We start from the raw sequence: 22,612 nt of genomic DNA, 5'->3' as shown, positions 1-22,612 counted from the left end.
GTCATATTCTACAGCAATTCTACAAGCTCATGTTAAATCAGTTTACAAGGCCTGGTATCTAGTCTCAGAGCAGGGCGGACAGGAGCAGGGTTAGTACAGGTTAGGGATCTGTTCGGTCCTACCAGTGCTGGGGTCTTTGTCTCAGAATCTGGTCCCTGCCTCGGCCATAGGAACAAGAGTACTTAAGAAAAACAAAACAGGGTCTGGAGAAGAGGTGCTCTCTTCGTTTTCAATAGCTTCTTCCCTGTCCTTTAGTCATCATGTGCTTTCCTTCCATCCTCAGTACCTGCAGACAGAAGTGATAAGCCATGTTTGGTTTCTGAGGCTTCTTCTGAAGTCTGGCCCACCCTGAAGAACACAGGCAGCATGTCCCACACAGCCAGAGTGTCCCACACACCCAGAATGTCCCACACGCCAGAGCTGCCAGAGACTGCTCCTGACCTGTGGAAAACAGTGTTCTGTCCAAAAAAAGTATTTTGAGTCATTCGGTGAGAAGACACAGGCCTGCGCTGTTTTCACTTAAGAACTTCTCTACCTAGGAAAGAAACACTACACTGTTGCTAAAAATGATTTGTCTCTTTTCACAGTCTTCAGATTGTATTAAAATCTATAATTCTTGCATTTGTAAATGTCAAAATTATTTAGGAACTTGGGACATTGTGTAGGTGAACATTTTTCTTCAATTTTCTTCTCTTTCCTGATGACTTAAGTCACTCTACCCTGCCTGCTTATGCTCAAAAACCTGTGCCCAGTGCTTCGTCCCTGACCCTGTTCTGAAATGCTTCCTCTGTCGCCCTGTCACCTTCCATCCACGACACTGCCCAACTTTCACACTACCACCTCCCAGCTGCATTGGTTAATAACAACTTGAAAAATATTGTGACTTCTGAAAATAATACATACCCAGTATAGAAATACAGAGATAGCCCATAAGCACGAGAAAGAAACATGTTGCCATGTTGAAGGAGATGCTCTGTGTTCTCGATTGTTATTTCCAGTCTTGGGAATCTATTCACGTGTCTGTTTGTGCTTAAGGGAATTTACCTTGTAGTTTTTTACTATCTTTTTTTTTTTTCTCAAGTTATCAGCATGGTCTTCTATCATCAAGCGTTTTTTTTTTAAAAAAGTTAATGAACAAATAATATTCTTTCACATGGATAGAGCAAAGTTTATTTAACCATCTTGTGAGCCATTTATATTTTATTTCACTGTTAAAAGCAACGCTTTTGGGGCTAGAGAGATGGCTCAGCAGTTAAGACCAGTGACTACTCTTGCAGAGGACCAGGGTTCAATTCCCATCACCCACATGGCGGCCACAGACTGTCCTTAACTCCAGTTCCAGGGGTATCGGAAGTGCTCTTCTGACTTCCATGGCATTGCACAATATGGGTGCACTCACATACATGCAGGCAATACACTCATACACATAAAATAAAAATAATAAAATATTTTTTTAAAAAGCAACGCTTTCTTTTCAGCACATGTTCTCCATGGTGTGGTAAGAATATGCACTTTCAAATTGCACTCGAGCTAGATTTTAGCATCAAAGTGTACTAATATCATAGCAAACCTTAACAACATACTGCCAAATCAATTTCTAGAAATATTCTATCAACTCTCAGTCATATGCATAATGTAACTACCTGTCTAATCTAACCCCTTAGCATTGTTGGATACATTTTTAGTATATAGGCACATGACAAAAATTTTGTAACTTATAGGAAGAAATAACTAGCTTAAAATGTTTAATTGGCTAATCACATTCCTTTGTAAATTGTTTATGAACATCAGTATCTTTTCATTTTTTTCTAAATTACTGAGTTCTTTGTATATTATTATTATTTATAGCTAAAGTTTATTGAGCATTTTGAAGTTTCAGATGAGGAAATAAGAGCTAGAAAGGCTGTCTGGTTTGAGTATTGCCAGGCCCAGGGTGTATGTTCTGTAAACCCTGGAGGTTTGACTGCTCGCCTTTGGTCTCCCAGCACCTGCACAGCCAGGGCTGTCCACAGAGTAGGAGCTGAAGGAGTGCTTGCTAATGCTTACAAACACTGCCTGTTTTCACCTCTGCTCCCTGCACAGAAGCCAGTGTTTCCTGTGTGCCTTTGTCCCAGCCTGTGCTTTCAGCTCAGATGAGTCAGCATCCCTTGGACTTTGATTGCTCCCATATGTTTTTCATGACACTTTTCTCTAACTCTGTAAAATCAACTTATTTCCCACTTCATTTCTAGGTAACAAACCTGAATTTGGCAAGCAGTGTCATAAAAAGAAGCAATGCTTCAACTCCCCCCATCCTTCGACCTGTCATCAGTCCCAGTGGGCAGACGTGGTCCATACAGTCAGACCTCCACGCTCCCGAGAACCACTCCAGCCCCCCTGGAAGCAGGTATGTGAAAGGCCCTGGCACTAGCATTCAGACTGTGTCTGCATCTTGAGTGTGCAGGCCCACAGAGATTTGTGGAGATTTAGTGCTGAGTCTTGCCCATCTAAATTCTCTAGCTTTTGAGTCCAGGGGCTAGTTTAATTTGTATTAACGTTTTTTAATAGAGTTATGAAAATCTCCATTTGTCCTTGCTTTGAGTGAACAGTTTAATGGGCTGAGTTCTGACATTTTGCCCTTGCCTCATTTCACTTTCACACCTTGCACTAATAGTGCTTCAGTAACCTTGGCCTCACATCTGCCTTCTCTGCTTTCACAAGCGAGGTCACGTCATTAAACTCAAGCACCCTCCTTGTGTATGTTGATTTGAGCATGAGAAGGTAGTCCTTTATTAGTTTAAAAGAAGCTGTAGGGGATAAAATCCAAATGATTCTGGATCTCAAGCAAGTTCTGAATTAAAAAAGAAAGCACTATGTTGAATTATGGACTCTTTTTGTATTTTACATTACATGCTCTGTATGCAATATATATATGAAATGGGTTCCCAAATATGAACTGGTTCATAGTCTTCAAACATGGCAATGTCATAAAAGACAAAACAAGTTCTTCCAGATAAAGAAAATTAAACAACAAGCCTAAGTGTTCTGAATCAGAGCCAGCAGGGAGAAATGCTAGGAAGAATATATCAGGGTCTGGAAGATACTCAGCAGGTAAAAGCGTTCACCTTGAAAGCCTGACTTTAATCCCCGGAACCCATGGTGGAAAGAGAGAAGCCGCTTACAAATGTTGTCCTGTGACCTCAGCATATGCTGTGGCATGCATATAAGCTCACAGCTGCACACACACAAACCTCAACGTGTGCTGTCGTGTACATACAAGCTCATGGCTGTGCACACGCACACACACACAGGCATTCGTGCTTGAACAGTAATAATTTTTTAGAGACATAGTAATTTTTTAAAAAGAACAATATTGAGACAGTTGATAAATTGGACTGTAAACTATAGATTGTTTTTGAAAACACTGTATTTAGATTACCATTGTCTATATTAAATTTACAAATGAAAGAGAGAGAGATCCTAGTACATCATGCCTTAGTGTTATTAAGTATGGAGTTAACAGCATCAGTCCCTAAGTCAAATGGAACCACGGAGAAATGTAACTGTTTCAGTGAGTGATGAGTTCTGGCCGCTGGGATTCTCTCCTATAAGAAGCTGTGTGTCAGGTGTCCCAGTGAGTCCCCGCCCACTGCCAGTTCAGCTGCCACCTCTTCTATGCTGCTTTGCTGGGAGCTTGAGAAGAAAGACCAAAGACCTGGGCAAGGACGAGCTACGTGATTACTTGAATATCTGTTAGTGTCAGAATTAGTACTTCAGGAGCTAATTTGGGAACCAGAAACTATGCCCAGGAAGTGCCATAAACATAAGCACATTACATCATGCTGTGGAACAATGTCTTTTATACCCACAGTCCTTGTAGTTGGGGTGAAATGAATCATCTCGGCTAAGGCTTAGAAGAGTTAAGACCAAGAGCACCTTTGAGCTAGGGCATCTGCCACACTGTTCTCACAGGAAAAGAGCAACCACATTCCTGAAACATAAGTTGTAAAAGAGAGATCCTGTTATACCATAGAGCTTTATTTACCATGTAAAATGTTCCCAGATATTCCAGTTTCCCTGTTAAAACCAGAGCTGTTTCTATGAAGAACATTTTCTCTGCCATCTTGGATAGCCCATCTGTTTGACAAGGCTACTAACATTTTCCATACTGTAAACAAAATGTCAAAAGAACACATTTGGAGAAAGCTTTAGCACTTTCCATATTTATAGATGTAAAATGGAATGACTTTAATAAAAACTATGACTGGCTGTGGAACTTTGTCTTGGTAGTACCTTCTCCCAGCCAGACCATGTGGGCCCTGCAGTAACATAGCATGCTATGAGCTTTGCTTCGGCACCTTTGCAGCCAGAACACAGTCCTCGTGAAGCCCTTTAGGCTTTTTGTTTTGACTTAGTTGTACCTCCAGCAGGTCTCCTTGCCCCCTATTTGAGCAAAAGCCCAGTTGCCAGTTCCCACTCCAGTCAAAAGAGCCCTGGGAACTCTTCTGTGGCCCCCAGATAACCTCTGGATGCCGGGACAGCAGAGTGCTCAACTTGGGAGTTCCAGTTCTTTGGAATTCTAGAGCACCTACCATCAAGCAGCACTAAGTGAACTCTGAGGTCCTTCCACACATGTCTGTGCTGTGATCCCAGCCAGAGCATTCTGCACAGTACTGAATCCCAATTTTCATTTTCACCTGGTAAGTCACTGTGAAGTGAATATTTTGTGGATATTTACTTAGTTTCTTGTTCCCTCCTTTGTAGTAAGGGTGACTTAAGCTTAATGAATATGGGATTCATAGCTTAGAGATGTGAGTTTTATTACTAGTTTTGACACTAAGTGACCCCAAGCTATTCATTTAATCTTTTTATTGGGTAAGCATACTTACATATAAACTGGCCTGTTGTGAAAGTTTTTGGATTGCCTTTGAAGCACTTTGATCTCCCTGGAAGTAGGGGCTAAGTAAATAAAAGGTACTCTTACTAGCTTTTCTGTGATAGCAGCAGTGGATTCCAGGGCCAGTCTACTCTGCTAACTCCGTAAACTCTTTTAAACTGCAAATGTTTAAAAGATGTAAAGAGATTCCCATTGCTGGCTGTACTTTTCATCAGCGTGTCGGAGAATTCAGTGACTTGGTAGCCACAGGAATGAAAACTGGTGACTCATAAGAACTCTGCAGATAGTGTTACTCTTCACCTCCCTGAGCTGTTGCTATTGTTCTCAATTTTGTGGATTGCAGAAGTTTTCACCAGACAAACTTATTCTTCCCTCTGTTGGAAACTGCTCCAAATGTAGCCTCAGGGCTGTCGTCTCCCATTGGGTCAGTGTGAGCTCAGCCCAGCGCCTCAAATCCCCTGGTTCCTTTGGTCTGTCTGGAGTCCCTGTTCAGGCTTTGTTGTGGGAGAAGGAGGCAAAGAGCCCACAACTTGCCCAGACAGTCTGAGGCCTGGCCATGAAGCTTGCAGTTCCCTAGACACTCTGGAGTTGGACTTGGCCCGCCATTCCTCTGTTGTTACTTTTCAGAGGTAATAAGTGAGATTAATTGCAGGCCATTCTCCAAAAGAGAGACTAGTTTAGGGCCAAATGCAGTCACATGTGTAAAAGCCTGAGGTGTACCTCCAAGCAAGGCCAGCTTAGAATTACCCAGGAGGGGCTCCAGAATGCAGGTACCATGTTTATTTTCCTTCAAGTCTTGTCTTCGGTCTCTAGATGCTGGTACCTGGCCATTTCAGCCTTTCCTTAGGTAATGAACAAGATTGGGTTCTCCATTATCCATTTTCTGGGGACAGGGAGAGCCGTTAGCAGTTGAGAGCTGGTATACAGATGCCTCTCCTCCCTCCTGCCAGCCTTCCGTGGAACTGGACCACACCGCCAGGGAGGATGTCTAGGTGAGGAGCACCTGGTGGGCTGGGGGCCATTTCTCTTTGTGAGCCATTCTTCAAAGACCTGGAAGGGTTACTGTAAAGTCCTGGCTGCTGCTTGGAGTGATTTGGGAAGGACAGGGCCTCAGACAGCTTGGCGGGAACCTGAAGCCCTGTTTTTTTCCAGTCCAGCCCTTCCTTGTGGATGGAGCTGTCAGGGAATCCCACGAATGTCTGGCTTCTGCCCCTTTGTGTGTTTTTCCAGCATTTGTCATTGAATTATTTTTATCCATCTCTGGCTTTTTCGCACACACATCCTGGGGATTTGTCTGTTCCTCGATGTTAAAGGTGGGGGAGTTGACAGAAGAATATAAGCAGGCTTATTCTACTTTTTGTGCTATGACAAGACATTATGTATGTGCACAGGCTGCTTGGCCTGGTCAGCCCCGACTTTCCAGTAAACATCTGCATTGCAGAACTTTGCATTCTACCAGAGGATGGGAAATCTTGGCATTTCAGAACCTTTTTAATGCTGCTCTGTCTGTTCTCTTATTCAATAGCAGGCCAGAAAAGGCCTTGTATCTTACTGTCCCTAATGTTTAGGAACGGGTTTTTCAGAGGTTCCAATTCCAGTTTAGCTGGTACTTTTCCCCCCTTGGTTTAGATTACGTCTCACAAATATTGCTGGAGTCAGGTCTCTGACTTCACATTTTTTCATTTTAGTCCTTAGCAGTCCATTTGTTCATTTTTCACAGTATGTTCTATGTGTTTTCCCTGTCAAGCATGTTCCATGCTCGAAGAGCAGTCAAGAACACAGAATACCCCTGGTCTCACAGACTGTGTGGTCCGTGTTCTCAAGAGAGGGTTGACTGCTAGGTAGGGACTAAAGGATATGTACGCTCTGGTGCTTGATCACCAAGAAGTTAGCATCTGGTATAGGGAAGGGGCTATCTACACATGAAACAACTTGAGAGCAGGGTCAGGCAGCACCTGGCAAAAGTAGTTGGAAAGAAATGAAGAAAAATATGTCTGACTTCAATCTTCTCACCCTCTGTTGCTGCAGATGGTCAGACCTTGAAGCTAGTGCACTAAAGTGAGGTGAGCCCATCCAAAGGGACAATGTAGGAATCTATTCACATGAACTATCTAAAGCAAAGTCATAAAAAACAGAACATAGATGATTACAAGGGACTGGGACAAGAGGAGAGGGAGATTTGGTGTTTAATAGATACAGAGCTTCAATTTTGGAAGATGAAAATGTTCCTGAGATCTGTTCTAGGACATTGTGTATATGTTTCATACTTTTGAACTGTACACATAAAATGCCTGTAGTCCCAGCACTTGGGAGGCAGAGACAGGCAAATCTCTGTGAGTTCAAGGCCAGCCTGGTCTACATAGTGAGTTCTAGAACAGCTGGGGCTACAGGGAGACCCTGTCTCAAAAACAAAACAAAAACAACAACAAAATAGTTACCATGGTAGATATAAAATTCCATGCTTTTTACTACAATTAAGGAACACACAAAGCACAGTCTATGTAAAGTTTTAGAAGAGAGCCCCATAGTTCCACAAAAGTTACTCAGTAACAAATAGTAATGTTTTTAAGCTATCTTCTGCTTCTGTATAAAGGAATTGTTCCAAACATGTTCTTTTTAAATGTTTCTCTTCATCAATAGGAAATGAGGCCAGACACACCCTCAAGGAAGGTAGTTTGACAATGGAAAGGGGAAGAACCTGACCCCCACCTGTGTGTGTGTGTGTGTGTGTGTGTGTGTGTGTGTGTGTGTGTTTGGAGGTTGACCCTACAGCCTTGCACACAGTAGGCAAGCACTCTACCATTGAACTGTATCACCTATCTTTTTTAAATGTGCATGGTAATAGCTGCCTCATTAGTTGTTAAAGGTAAGTAGAGTTTGATCTCTCTTTCTAGAGAGAGGGAGAGGAAAAGAGGGAAGAAAATGGGAGGGAGGGAGAAAGAAAGAGAGGGGGAGGGAGGGCGGGAGGCTTAAATTATGCTGCCCAAGATGCATACAGTGCTGCTCTGCTACTCAGCTCAGCACCAGGTTTAGGTAACACCAGCCACTGCCCCCTGGAGGTAAATTATTGAGAGGCAGCCTTTCCTACTGAGAGTGGGAAGCCTCAGAGAGGGCCCAAGGAGAGGCTCTGCCTTTCACGCTGACCCCTTTGTTGAAGGGCGACTTCTTTCTGCACAGCAGGCCTTCCTCTCTGCTATCTTCTGAATGTTGAAATTTCCACTGCAGCTCGGTGTTCCAGCCAGTAAACACTCATATTTTCCATCCATCCTGGGGGTCGAGCTTTGAGAGAGCCTTTCTCTGGAGGAGTTTGGAGCTTATAATTTTGTACTTCATCCTGTTATATAAACAACAGTCTTTAGCCAAAGAGCACACTCACAGAAAAAAAAAAAAAAAAAACACTTTTGCTGGGGGGTGGTGGGGTGGCTAACCAAACAGTTCTTTCATGCTCCAAGTCTGTAGAAGTGATATTTCACTACTTACTCTCCTTCCCTCTTTCCCATAAAACAAAGTTTACCTGACCTTCGTCCTCCTGAGTCTCAACTCCCACTCTGACTTCCCTTTGAGTCCAAAGCTTTCTCCAGCACAAGACTTGCAAAGACTATACTTGTCCCTGCAATTCCGTCTGACTTTGCTCCTGCAGCCAGCCATGTGCGGTCTCCAGGTGTAGATAGGTGTACCTCCATGCACTTCCAACCTCTCACAGTCTGCAGCCCCTCTCAAGCTGTGGAGGGGATGTTGGTAAACACAGGAAACTTTTCCAGCACAGCTGGCTGGACATCATGCAAGGGCAAAGGGGATTTGGGAACGTGGGGCCTAGTCTCTGGAGTCAGGGAAGTGGCTCCTTTGTATCCACAAATCAAAATAAAATACGAATTGCTTTGTATTGCCAGTGTCAGACTTTCCAGTTCACTCTGCCTCCTTCTCCCCACCCCAAAGTAGTGAAGAGAAACTGCTTTCCAGTTTCATAGGATAAATACGTATGCCTCCCCTCAAACACAAAGGCATTGTTAGAGGCAAGATCTGATCTTATTTAACTGTTTACTTTATAATTTTATTATCTATCTCTAATTGATGCTTGTTTTAGTTTAGAGGCATAAAACTAGTACAAAGCTGAATAGGAAATTACAGTCATACCTCAGTTTCCTTAGAAGAGAGGTTGCAAGACCCCTGCAGATACCAAAGCCTCAGCTGCTCAGGTCCCTCATATAGAATGGTATGGTGCCTGCATGTAACCTACACATATGTTCCCATATGTTTTAAATCTCTAGATTGCTTGTAGTACCTACTATTATGTAAATATTATGTATGTCAATAGTCATTATACCAAATTGTATAACAGATTATTTGTAATTATGGAAAGATTTGTTCATGTTCAGCACTAACTCACTTAAAATTTTTTTATCTGAGGTTGATTGAATCCTGAAGGCAGACACTGTTAAGAGTTGCTTCATTTACAATTTAGTTGTCTTATATTATTATTACTATTACTGTTGTCTTCTAACCCTTCAAATTAACTATGCTTCACCAGCCTTAAAAGAGCTTGGGAAGGATTATAGTAGGGAGGGAACATTGTATCCTTGCCTCTGACTTCTGTCCAGAAACACTGACAGGCAGCTTTCCTGACCCTTTCACTAAGAAGCTAACCCTACCCTCCCACCCTTCTTTCTACTGACAAACCATCAGCATACTTCTGATCAAATGCAGCTAAAGCAGCACTTTAAAAATGTTGGGATTGGGGCTGGAGAGATGGCTTAACAGTTAAGAGCACCGGTTGCTCTTGCAGAGGACCCAGGTTTGAGTCCCAGCACCCACATGGTGGCTAACAACTGACTATAACTCCAGTTCCATGGGATCCAATGCCCTCTTCTGTCCTCCACGGGCACTATATGACATGGGTGCAAAAATGTTGGGGTTTAAGAGGCTTAAGTTTTTAAAGGAAAAACTTCTTATACCTGTTTTTGTTTTAAAGATTTTATTTATCTTTATATTATGTGGGCATTTGCTACCCTACATGATTCTGTATCTCCTCTAGAATCAGTGGCCACCAGTCATGTGCAGTTGTCCCACAGTAGGGAAAGCAGGGATACCTAGTCACAGTACTAAGCTTCACACTCATATTTATTATGAAGTAAGAACCCATATATTAAAATCTTGATTATAAGTCATTAAAGGAGTTAAACTTTGAAAACCTATTTAAATATGGAGCCAGTGTTCTTTGGGAGATACAAGTAAGGTTTGTAATGGGAGAAGCAGTACAGGGGAAGTTGGGGTTTAAAATGCCACAGCCCCTGTGCACAAGTGATAGTATAGTCATCATCCTACTCCAGCCAGTTGTAGGCTTTGGGGCTGAAAGCACAGTTCACAGTTTTCATGAATTATCAGGTGAAAATTGTGTTACTTTTGCCTCACCCACAATATCACTGGGCCTAATTCATCAGTGCACTCTGCTTTCTACCCATGATAAGAGTGAAATGTGGTTATTCCTCAGCAATGTGGTTATTCCTCAGTGATGTGGCTATAATTTAGAAGAATTTAGGTGAGAAAGCAGACTTTCTGACACAGCAGGTTAGGAAACCTTGAAGCAGGTAGTAAGTGGGCTGTGCATAAAGGCTAGAGGAAGTCACGGTGTGCAGCCAGGATCCATCAGAGAAAGTCATGTGGGGCACAGCCTGTACTGCTTGACACTCTCCAGTACCTTGTGGCTGTTGAACCCCTTACTACCTTTAAAATACTCTCCACAGGGGACTATGAGCATCTCTCAAAATGTCCTATAATGGTGGTGGGTCACCTCTCCTCTTAATCAAGGAAGCTGAAGAGACCCCACCAGATGGACTTGAACCAGTGTCCAGTCTGTAAAGAGGAGGGTCAACACAGACGAATCATTTCCTCCATGCTTCCAAGCGAAGCCAACCATGGTCGAGCAGAGCCGTTGACTTATCTTCACATAGGTGGAACTGGTAAAAGAAAGGAGCCAGGGCTCCTCCCAAGCCCATGTGACTCCTGAGGAACAGATCCTCAAACGACTTTAAGAGTAAAAATAAAGCAGTTTATATGGACCAACTGTATGGCCTTAAACACCCAAAAGGAAAGTATACCCAAAGATTAAAGGGGCCAATATAATTTCCTAAGAGTCCATATGTATAGCTAAAGGCTACATAACAAGCAAAAATGCCAAACAGGCGATACCTTCTTTTGAGTTGTTGGCCACGGTGGCCAAAGGGATTCCCAGATAGTAACCCAGCATAGAACTGGGAAATTGAACAGCAGACCCCAATCTTATCCAAAGGAATATTCACAACTGATTACCACTAGATGAGGAACAGCTGACCCTCCTAAAACAAAGACCTCTAGATAGGCTGACTAGATTCACCAGAAGGGCAAGTAGTGGGGAATGGCTGAGGGTGCCGACAACACAGCAGACAGTAGCAGGGATATCAGAGTATAAGGCTGTAGTCGGGGGAGGAAGGCTATGGGAGGGTACTGTCTGGGAAGTGGGTGTAAAAACAAATAAATAAAATAAATTTTAAAAAATACTCTCCAACGACTTAACTTCTTCCCAGGGTATTTAGTGCATTGAAATACTTGGGGAAAAAGGGAAGGTGAAACTGGTAATAATTATTGTTCTGTCTGGGAAAATGCTTTCATCTGATAGTTCTTAAAACAATGTGCCCCCTTGCTCAGTTAACATGCAGTCCTAACACAGGATTACATCCATTACATCCTAAACACCAGAGCTGATTTGGGCCCTGAAGGATGTGCTAGGTAAGATTCGAGGAAAATTAGTAATCAGACACATCATTAGTGCAAGCACCATAAAGGAAGGAGCATGTGCCTTGTTGTTAAATAGGACAGCAGACAGTGGAGCCATCATCCTACTCAAGTCATATGCTTCGGGTCTGGAAAAAGCACACAGAAGTGTGTGAGAGTTCAGAGGAGAAAGTGTTCACTCTGACTGAAGTAGCTGGCAAAAACGCCATGGAAAGGTGTCAGCTGAACTTAGAAGGGTAAATGGAGTTTGGGAGTCCATTTTGTGTGTACATTTTGTGCACATTTTGTGTGTCTGAGATTTATATGGGATCTATGAAGGAATCAGGAAAATATGATTTGCACTCCTGCTCTCTAAGCTAGAGTTAACAGTATGATTTTAGTGGTTTTTGGGCAGGGGGCATGAAAAATGCAAAGCAGGTGATTCAAGGGGCACTTGGGATCACAGTGCTTCACAGTACAGACAAGGTACTAGACTTGGGTGGAAAGCAAAAGTGTGCAGAAGATGCTGTAGGCGAGGGGTTTCCATTCGGTCTTAGGTTGCGTACAGTTTAGTGAGGAAAAATAGGCAGGAAAAGAAAGATGTGCATAGTGTTTCAGGTGTTTTTGAGGGACAATAAATGGGAACCAAGCTAGCTAAAGCACATGTGTCAAAACATACTTTGAAATCCAAATGATAGGAGCTGAAATCAAGCTGGCTCTAGCTCTAGTAGAGACCTTTTTAGTTCATATAGCTAAAACACAAAAAGTTGGTGTTGAAGGTTTAGGGAGTATCATCAGTCATACATTCTATGTTCCTCTGAGTTCACAGCTAAACAAGAAATTAATAGGGGAAAAAATTGAGGGGAAAATCAGAGTAAAATATTGGCTTTACTAATGATAAGGATAAATTGGAAACACAGCTTGGGAATATGGCACTTAGGTTTCCACCTCTCAAGTCTGTTTCTAATCTGTTCTATTTATCTTGAATATTTTCTGTACTTGTATTATGTTAATTTGTATAATTGAAACAAAAATTTTCAGGAAGGAAAACAAGACCTAATACACCACAGTCTCAAACACAAGAAGAAAAATGAAAAGATTTAGCTAACTTTCCAAGGTAAACACCTCTCTGCGACCCCAGTCTGCCTTTCTAGTGTCATTCCTTTTCACATTCAGTTCCAGCCACTCAGTAAATCACAAATAAGCCAAGTATTGGCGCTGAAGAGATGGCTCAACAGCTAAGACGGCTTAGAGGACCCCAGCTCACTTCCCAACACATGTCAAGCAGCTCATAGCCACCTCTAACTACAGCTTCGGGGCTCCAACACCCTCTTCTGGCCTTTGTGGGCACTGCATACACATGGAGTACATGCATATACTCAGGTATACACACATACACAAAATAAATCTTAAAGTAAAAGAATTAAGTAAAAAGTTATTTGGAGGGACTGGAGAAATGGCTCAGCAGTTAAGAGCACTGGCTACTTTTGCAGAGGACCCAGGTTCGGTCCCCAGCACCCACGTGGCAGAAAACAAACATCTGTAACTCCAGTTCCAGGGCATCCAATGCCTTCTTCCGACTTTTGTGGGCATTGCATGACATGGGTACACTTACATACATGCAGGTAATATACTCATACATAAAATAATTTTTTTAAAGTTATTTTGAAGCAAAAAATGAGTAAACCTAGTATGTTTTTGCCTCTTCACAACCTCATCTCATAGTAAACTTATAATACAAATGTGTCATCCTCTCTCTCTTGTATTATAAGTTTACTGTGTACTTTCTGTCCCTCCTTCACTAACGTGTTAGTTATCTTATTCACTGTTGTATCTTAGTACCCTGGTGAAAAATAGGTGCTTAATAAGGAACACAGTAAACAAGGGAGTAGATGGATGATGGCCTGCTCCTCTGTGTTCAGTTCAACTCCGCCTTCCAGAGCCTTTTTTGATGTCCAAGCAGATCCCATAGGCCTCTTTGTCTTTCTGCTTCTTCCACTGGACTCTTCTAAGAGATATAATTTAAGGGAAGCTTTGACTGAGTACACACTTATTCTTAGAACATGGGCTTTTGTAGCCTTCCTCTCCTGGTGACTTGAACACTAGAGAATAAAACATATTCATTGATCTTTTAAGGTTAGAATTCTCCCTCAGACTCTACTTCCCAAGTCATTGGGTCCTATTTTCTTTTTGAATTTGACTTTTTATTTTATTGTTGTTTTGGTTTGCTTTGCTGGGGCTAACCTAGAACTCTAGACAATCCTCCTGCCTCAGCCTCGCTAGCGCTAGGATTACAGGCACCAGCCACCATACCAACTCTCCCATAATTCTTAGCTCTTTCTAGTTACTCTAAATTAAAAGTGCTAACTCAAAATCAGCGGCAAGGTGTGGAAGAAGGGGCAGAGTAGAAACCTTGCTTTTCCCACCCTTCTTTCTTTCAGTAGAACCAGCAGGAGCCCTAAGAGCCAGTTCTAACAGGTCCTTGAGAGTGGCCTGCCCTCTCAGAGCCCTTCATTACCAGCCTTTTCAGTGGTTATTGACCAGGAAGTTGGAGAATGTGTGCCCCTGAGTCTCAGCTTCTGATGTTCTGTTTGTGTATTTCTCCCTTCTCACTGTCCTTTGTTAGATAAACTTCCTGGCCTCCCCTACTTGAGTGGGAGGTCTGAAGGGAGCACACTGTCAGACTGCTATACCTCTGCACTTAGAGGCAGCACTGCACTCCTCCTCCTTGGGGGATGGTAGTCTGTATACAGTGTAAGCTCTGGAGCAGAGGCCAAGTCTTACTTATCTCTTACTGTCTCTATCCAGTACTTACCCAGGTGCAAGTTCAGTGGATGTCTGAAGCCAGCATTGCCCAGTATGAGACTGAGTCTTAAGAAAAAAAAAATTCTAAAGTTAAATAAAATGAAATTTTTTTTCCCTTAGTCTCATTAGCTACAAGTCAAAGCTCAAAAGCCACACATAGCTTGTGCAGGTCCAGAAGCTGAGATAAAGGCCCCAAACCACTCAGTGATTAAAAACTAAAAAGATGTGCTTTTCTAAGAAAGGTATATTCTTGATTATCCTCTTAGGACCTTGCACCTCTCTTGTTTAGGTCTAGAAATTTACCACAGATGCTGTTCTTGCACTGATTTGTGGTGCTGGGAGGGGCATATTCTAATGCCTTGGAAATCTCAAAAGGCCAGAGCTTCCTTGTCACTAATGCCTATCGATTGGAGCTTTAAGAGTTTTTAAAGTTTTAGCACTTTGTTTTCTGAGCAGTCCATGGCTAAATGTTGGGGGAGGTCCTGCTTCTTCACCCCACTGCCCCACCCTGTTCCCCACCTGCCTGGCTGGCAATCCTGATGTGGTTTCTAGAGCTGCGCCAGCCCTGGGGAACTGAGCCAAACATGCGGAAGTGGTTACGTGTACTGGCTCCCAGGGAAGCTGTGGCTAGCAGGGGGAGTGGGTGGGGTCCTGCCTGATGGCTTTTCAAAGAAGCCAAATCTTTGAAGTTTTGTTTTAGCATCTGCCAGGTATGCTGTTTCAGCACTTTGCAGACTTTCTCCATGGCCCTGTATCACATTTTTTTCTTTATGATGTGTTCCTAGTATATACAACGGAGCTTACATGTATGCTGGGAAGGTTAAGTATGAAATGAAGTACAGAGTTAAACACACCCTCTTGGCTTTGCCTTTTACTGTGCTTCGGCTGTGAAATAGTGCTTTGAATGCCCCTTTCCTCTTCAGCGGTCCCTTTCTAGCCACCTGCCAAAGGAGAGGCAGATTCCTTCCTCTTCTATTTTAAGAGCAGAGTGAAGTTTGGAAACCTGGAGGTCCTGTATTTCTGTAATGCACTGGGGCTTCCTCTTGTTCCACCCTTTCCCCAAGCTCAAATGTCACACCCCGACATCCCCAGGAAGTAGCCTTGATGCTACTGCTCCTGGAGTCAATTTCTGGTTTGTTCTTAGCTCCTTGTCATTAGCACAATGCCAGCAGTAAATGTGTGTTAGCTGGTGACATTTGCAACTGCACTGGGGATAGGGATATGGTGGGGCCAAGAGCCCAGGTACAGCCCAGGCTCTGCTCTCTCTGCCTCTTTCTCCTGTTGAGCAGCCCCTTTCTCCAACCAGGTCCTTCCAGCTGTGCTTCGGCTTCTGTTCACCCTTGGAGTTCAGCGTCTGTTTCCTTGTACAGTCAATCATCTTTTCCTGCCTTTGTTTCCACTATTAAGATGTAAGTTTGTTAAAGAGAAAGGCTGCATTTTTATCTACCCAAAGAACACTGGAGCAGGGATGGAAGACTAGGTGCCAAGCCCAGATCCACCTGGGACTTCCTGACTTGGGCAACTCAGGAGACAAAACTTATGCTTAAATTCGCCACAGAGAAAGTGATGGTCTCAGGTACTCCAAAGAGATCACATTCATGAATATTTTATAAAGAACTGCCCATGATAGGTGTTCTTGGTGTTGGTAACACTCATCCTTGTAAAATAGCACTGTTTGTTTATGCTCTCCGATATACATAGATTAATCTCCCCCGAGCTGAGTCACCCCAGCAATTTTGAGTTACTCAGGTAGCTTGGCAAGTGTTTAAAGCCTCAGTGGCCCATTCCAGGTACTTCCTGTCATCACTCTCTTTCAGTCTGCTAGCTCCTCCTTCCAGGCCTTTGGAGCTGTTATTTTCTCTAACCTCCCCCTTTTCAGGTTGAGCTCCCTCTTTTAACCCCTCAGTTCTTTGAACAGCATGTTATCTGCCACATTTCCCAGTTTCAACTAGAACTGCCCTCTTCGCAGACTTTCTCTTCAGCATGGCCCCTGCATCCCATAGCTCTGCCCATTGAGGCACTGGGCCCCTCATTCTTCCTCAGCCAAGCCCCAAACCTTCACCAGCATGTCTCTGCCTCTCTTCTTGCTTTCCTCTCCCAGCCCTTGCTCTTCCTCGGGGCTTTCTTCCAACCCCAAGGACCCTATTCCACCGCATCCCTCCCCTGTTGGCTCCCTGTCTATGAGTTCTGACCTTTCAATCTGAAAGGCTGCATGCCTTTTCAAGAATCTGATGTTTGGTGCATCTTTAAGCTATGCTACACTACTGTACAATACTCTACACTACACTACACTACTCTACACTACTCTACACTACACTACTCTACACTACACTACTCTACACTACACTACACTACTGTACACTACACTACTGTACACTACACTACTCTACACTACACTACACTACACTACTGTACACTACACTACTGTACACTACACTACACTACACTACTCTACTCTACACTACACTACTCTACACTACACTACTCTACACTATACTACACTACTGTACACTACACTACTCTACACTACACTACACTCCTCTACACTACACTACTCTACACTACACTACTCTACACTATACTACACTACTCTACACTACACTACTCTACACTACTCTACACTACTCTACACTACTCTACACTACTCTACACTACTCTACACTACTCTACACTACTCTACACTACTCTACACTACTCTACACTACTCTACACTACTCTACACTACTCTACACTACTCTACACTACTCTACACTACTCTACACTACTCTACACTACTCTACACTACTCTACACTACTCTACACTACTCTACACTACTCTACACTACTCTACACTACTCTACACTACTCTACACTACTCTACACTACTCTACACTACTCTACACTACACTACTCTACACTATACTACACTACTGTACACTACACTACACTACTCTACACTACACTATACTACACTACACTACTCTACACTACACTACACTACACTACTCTACACTACACTACACTACACTACTCTACACTACACTACTCTACACTACTCTACACTACACTACTGTACACTACACTACTCTACACTACTGTACACTACACTACTGTACCACACACACTACATACACACACTACTCTACACTACACTACTCTACACTACACTACACTACTCTACACTACACTACTCTACACTACACTACACTACTCTACACTGCACTACACTACTGTACACTACACTACACTACTCTATACTACACTACACTACTCTACTCTACACTACACTACACTACTCTACACTATACTACACTACTGTACACTACACTACACTATACTACTCTACACTACACTACACTACACTACTCTACACTACACTACACTACTCTACACTACACTACTCTATACTACACTACACTACATTACACTACTCTACACTACACTACACTACACTACACTACTCTACTCTACACTACACTACACTACTCTACACTATACTACACTACTCTACACTACTCTACACTACTCTAGTCTACACTCCACTACAATACACACATATACACTACACTACTCTACACTACACTACTCTACACTACACTACTCTACACTACACTACACTACTCTACACTACACTACTCTACACTATACTACTCTACACTACTCTGCACTACACTACAGTATGCTCACACACACACACAGAGAGAGACCTTGAAGCATGTCCTTAGAAAAAAGTGGGATAAATAAGCATGCTATTTTTAGTATTGTCACCTGGCTTGAGAAGTTCCAGGTTCTTTTATTTTGAAATACCTGAAAGTTCCTATTTAAATTTTATAATCTAGTGCTCAGATCATGTATTTAGAGGCCAACCAATTTGGATTTCTCTCTTAACCACATACTAGTTATTTCACTAGGACAGGTTCTTTGAGGCTAACATTCTTATCTCTAAAATCAAGGCAAAATGTCTGTTTTGTACAGATATTCTTAGAAGAAAATGAAAATCAGATAGTTGGAGAAAGCACTTTTATTTTATTACTTGCACTGAAGAGTAGTAAATGCTTAATAAGTGGGAAGTATTAGAATTTCCATGTCATTTATCTATCCTGTTTTACAGATGTTAAAAATTGAGATTCAAGAGCAGCTAAGCAGATTGTACAAATTCTCACACCTGTACGGTGATAGAGGACGGGCTGGGGTCCAGAGCTTTTGGTAACCCCTCAAAGGGGTTGTTCTGGTTTGCTTTCTTCAGGGGGAGCGTAGACTATTTCAGATGTAGGAGTGCTCATTTCTTCATCTCCTTGTGCATTCAACAACATTCCAAAAACACCATAGGAAGAACTCACTGTCTTAGGGAGTAGTTAGTCCTTTTGGTAAGAAATAATGACTACTATGGGGCTGGAGAGATGGCTTAGGAGTTAAGAGCACTGGGTGCTCCTGCAAGAGGACTTGGGTTCCATTCCCAGCACCCACATGACAGCTAACAATGTCCTGTAACTCCAGTTCCAGGGGATCCGACACCGTCTTCTGTGGGTGCATTGCACAGCATAGGTGCACTTACAAAGGCCTACATGCCTGCCTTATATTGCCTGCATGTATGTAAGTGTACCCATGTCATGCAGTGCCCATGGAGGTCAGAAGAAGGTAATCAGATCCCCTGAAATTGAGTTACAGATGGTTGTTAGCCACTATGTGGGTGCTAGGAATCAAATCCAAGTCCTTTGCAAGAGCAGCCAGTGCTCTTAACCTCTGAGCCATCTCTTTAGCCCCCAAAACAATAGTTTTCATTATGATGTAGTCTTAGATGTGCACCATGTGCTTTTTCCTTGGTCATGTACACTCCCATTACGCTCTCATCCCCACTCTCAAAGGCTGGTCCTCTTCCCAAGTAGTTCCCCTTTCTACTGCTTGTCTTTTTAATTTATATTTTACATGTGAGAGAAAACACATGATACTCTTTCTGAGTCTAACTTGTTTTACTCAACATGATGACCTGTAGGTCCATCCATTTTGTTCTTTAAAAAAATTTTTTTTCAGAAGCCAGGCATAGTGACACAAGCCTTTAGTCCCAGCACTCAGGAGGCAGAGGCAGGCAGATGCAGTCTACATAGTGAGTTCCAGGCTAGCTGGGGCTCCAAGGAGACCCTGTCTCAAAAAAGACCCCCCCAGAATTTCTAGTTATGAAATAATGGGGTTCATTATGACATTTTCATTCATGTGTGTCCTTTTTTATTATTATTTTCATTTTATGTGTATGTATGTATTGCCTGCATTTAGGTAAGTACACCCATGTTGTGCAGTGCCCGCGGAGGACAGCAGAGACTGTCAGATCCCTTGGAACTGGAGTTATGGACAGTTGTTAGCTGTCATGTGCGTGTGGGATTTGAACCTGGGTCTTCTGCAGTAATAGCCAGTGTTCCTAACCACTAAACCATCTCTGCAGCCCTCATCTGTATCCTTGTATTTTACACGTATCTACCCTCACACACTGCTCTGCCTTATCCTTCCTCTTTCGTTCCCTAAATAGTCTTTTTCTTTTATATCATGTGCGTGTGCATGTGCATGTGTGTGTGCGTGCGTGTGTGTGTAGTTAAATCTAGAAAGTTTGTCATTCTTTATGCCTAAATAGGATGTCACTGTGCCTATGTACCACATTTTCTCTATCCACTCATTTTTTGGGAGGCACCAACTTGACTTTTTAGAATTTATATTTTCCTATATGTGGATCATGTTAGGACTTTGTAGAACCATCACTCAGTCTGCTGGCCTTCTTGACTCAGAGATTTGGCTTTCTCTGGTAACATACCTTAATGCACAGCTTGTCAAAACCCAGTTGTGGCAGTTGTCTCCCTTTTTTGTGTGTGCATCACGCTTCCAACATAAACTTCAGTCACCACAATTGAAGGTGCTGAAAGACAAAAACATAGTCTTTATCCCCACAAACTCTTGGGATAGCCTCCGGTGCCCAGGAAGCAGCTGCTGCAGCTGTGCCCCCCACCCATGGCCTGTCCTTCAGGATCAGGCAGCCGCCTGAGGAGTGCTGTTTATGTACTGCCCTGGTGAGGCTCCACTGTACTCGGGGCAGCGTTGCTTCAGAGGCTAATAAATATGCATTCTATATTTGGCACTAGCTTGATATCATACTTCCTTTTCTAAATACAGGCTGTGCTGGATAGCTTTAGTGTTAACTTGACACACCTGGGTTGAGGGAGCCTCAGTTGGGGAATTGCCTCTATTGGACTGGCCTGTGGCCACGTCTGTGGGGCATCTTCTTGATGAGTGATATGGGAGGGCCCAACCCACTGTGGATGATGCCACCCCTGGGCAGGTGGGCCTGTGTTGCATAAGAAAGCAGGCTGAGTAGGGCCAGGGGAGCAAGCCAGTAAGCAGCGTTCCTTCATGGCCTGTGCTCCAGCTCCTGCCTCCAGGTTCCTGCCCTGAGTTCCTACCTTGAGTTCCCTGATAAACTGTGATCCAGAAGATGTAAAATAAATAAACCCTTTCCTCCCTAAGTTGGTAGTTTTCAGACTCTTTTGTTATAGCAATGAAGAAACAAACGGACACAGGCATATCCAGCTCCACCTCATGCCACAAGAGCCAACTACGGAGGCATTTCATGTGATAAACAAAGCTGTAACACTGCATTGAAATGTGTAGCTAGGGACTGGGGTTGTGACTCGTGGTAGAGTTTGTGCAAGGCTCCGTTCCATTCTTAGCACCAACTAAAGAAGAAAAGAGTTAAGTATGTTATAATAATGCTGATCAAATGTGACACACTCATGAAGTGCCTCAGTGCAGAACTGAGAGCCTCTTTCCTAAGGCTTTAATGAAGAGCTGTGTTACAACCAAGTATCATTGCTGTACCCTAAACTGTACCCCCACAGGACAGCAGGCCACTGTGTTATGGTAATGCTTTAAAGATCTTCTTTTCCTTTTCAAGTTGATCTAAAACAATAAACATTTGTTGTCTCAGTTTCTGTGGGAGGAGTTGAAGAATAGCTTAGCCGGGTGGTTCTGGCTCAGGTTCACTGGTGACACAGTAGTGAAGAGGCAGCCAGGAGGGCTACAGTCAGCTGATGCTTCCCTGGGGCTGGAGGATCCACTTCCGTTTCTACATCTTCCATTTCTGGATAGTTCCCTCTCCTGGGGACTGAGTTTGTGCTTGCTGTCAGCAGGAGGCCTCAGCATCTCAGCACATGGACTTCTCCACAGGGCTTCCTATGTGATTTATAGAGGGTATTGGCTCCCTTCAGAAGGATGATTCAACAGAGAGCAAGGAAGAGCCACAGTGGCTTCTGTGACCCAACCATGGGAGTCACACAGCATCATTTGTGTTTTAATGAATTTCCATTATTGTAAAATACAACATGGAATACTGTTTTAACCATTTAAAAGTTTTTAATGTGGTGAAACAGTGTATTTTTGCCATTCTAAACATTTTAAAGTATATAGTTTTGGTGTAAGGCATTCACATTATCATCACCAGCATGTCATCCCAGTTCTTTGCATTCTATAATACTGAAAACTATCACTAAACACTAGTTCCTCATTCATCTCTCCCCCTACACCCTTGAAACTACTAGTCTACTTTCTGTCTTGATAATTTTGACTACTGTAGATCCTAGTGGAATTTGTACAATGTTTGTCTTTCTGTGACCAACTTATTTCACTCAGCATTATAACCTCAAGGTTATAATTATCCTTATAAATAACATATGTCCAAAATTTCCTTCCTTTCATAGGTTGACCAGCATTTGGCATTTTTCTATCTTTTGGTTATTGTGAATAAGTACTTAGAAACTCAGGTATATAAGTGTTGGGCTTTTTTGTTTTGTTTTGTTTTGTTTTGGTGTGTGAGAGAGAGAGAGAGTGAGAGTTAAAAGAGGAGAGGAGAGAGAGAGATTTTTTATTACTTGGGCTATATACCCAGAAGTGGAATTGCTGGATCACATAGATAGTTACAGGATCTCCCTGCCTCAGGATTAATTGATTTTGTTTCTTTTATATAAAAACAGTATATGATGGCCATAGCTTGAGCCAAAATGCTCTGGTATCTTTTGCTAGGTAGTCTGTGATAGGAACACTTAATAAATTTGTTCTCTTTCCAGAGGTCAGGGGTCATGTTATATACATCAGAGATGGCATCAAAGTGGTCTTAGCAAAGTTGGTAACAGGACAGAATAACTGCTAGATGTGGTATAGCAGTCATCA

The 22,612-nt window shown here is 42.8% G+C and overlaps 1 protein-coding gene across 12 annotated transcripts in view; it reads left to right on the top strand.

Annotated features, from left to right (window-relative positions):
• Positions 1-22,612, top strand: part of LOC103739789 (tubulin polyglutamylase TTLL5) — a gene marked incomplete at its 5' end in the record, with an annotated part of 285,878 nt that overhangs the window by 126,165 nt on the left and 137,101 nt on the right. For all 12 annotated transcript variants that reach the window (XR_003850716.1, XR_003850713.1, XR_003850710.1 and 9 more), the window contains 1 exon segment: positions 2,232-2,386. Coding sequence is in view for 6 of the 12 variants with exons in the window: in XM_017799943.1 (XP_017655432.1) it covers positions 2,232-2,386 (155 nt within the window).

This window comes from Nannospalax galili, unplaced genomic scaffold (genome assembly GCF_000622305.1).
Source record: "Nannospalax galili isolate Female #2095 unplaced genomic scaffold, S.galili_v1.0 scaffold330, whole genome shotgun sequence".
Classification (NCBI taxonomy): domain Eukaryota; kingdom Metazoa; phylum Chordata; class Mammalia; order Rodentia; family Spalacidae; genus Nannospalax; species Nannospalax galili.
The sequence above is the reverse complement of the archived record's forward strand: the minus strand, read 5'-3'. Positions and strand labels throughout refer to the sequence as shown.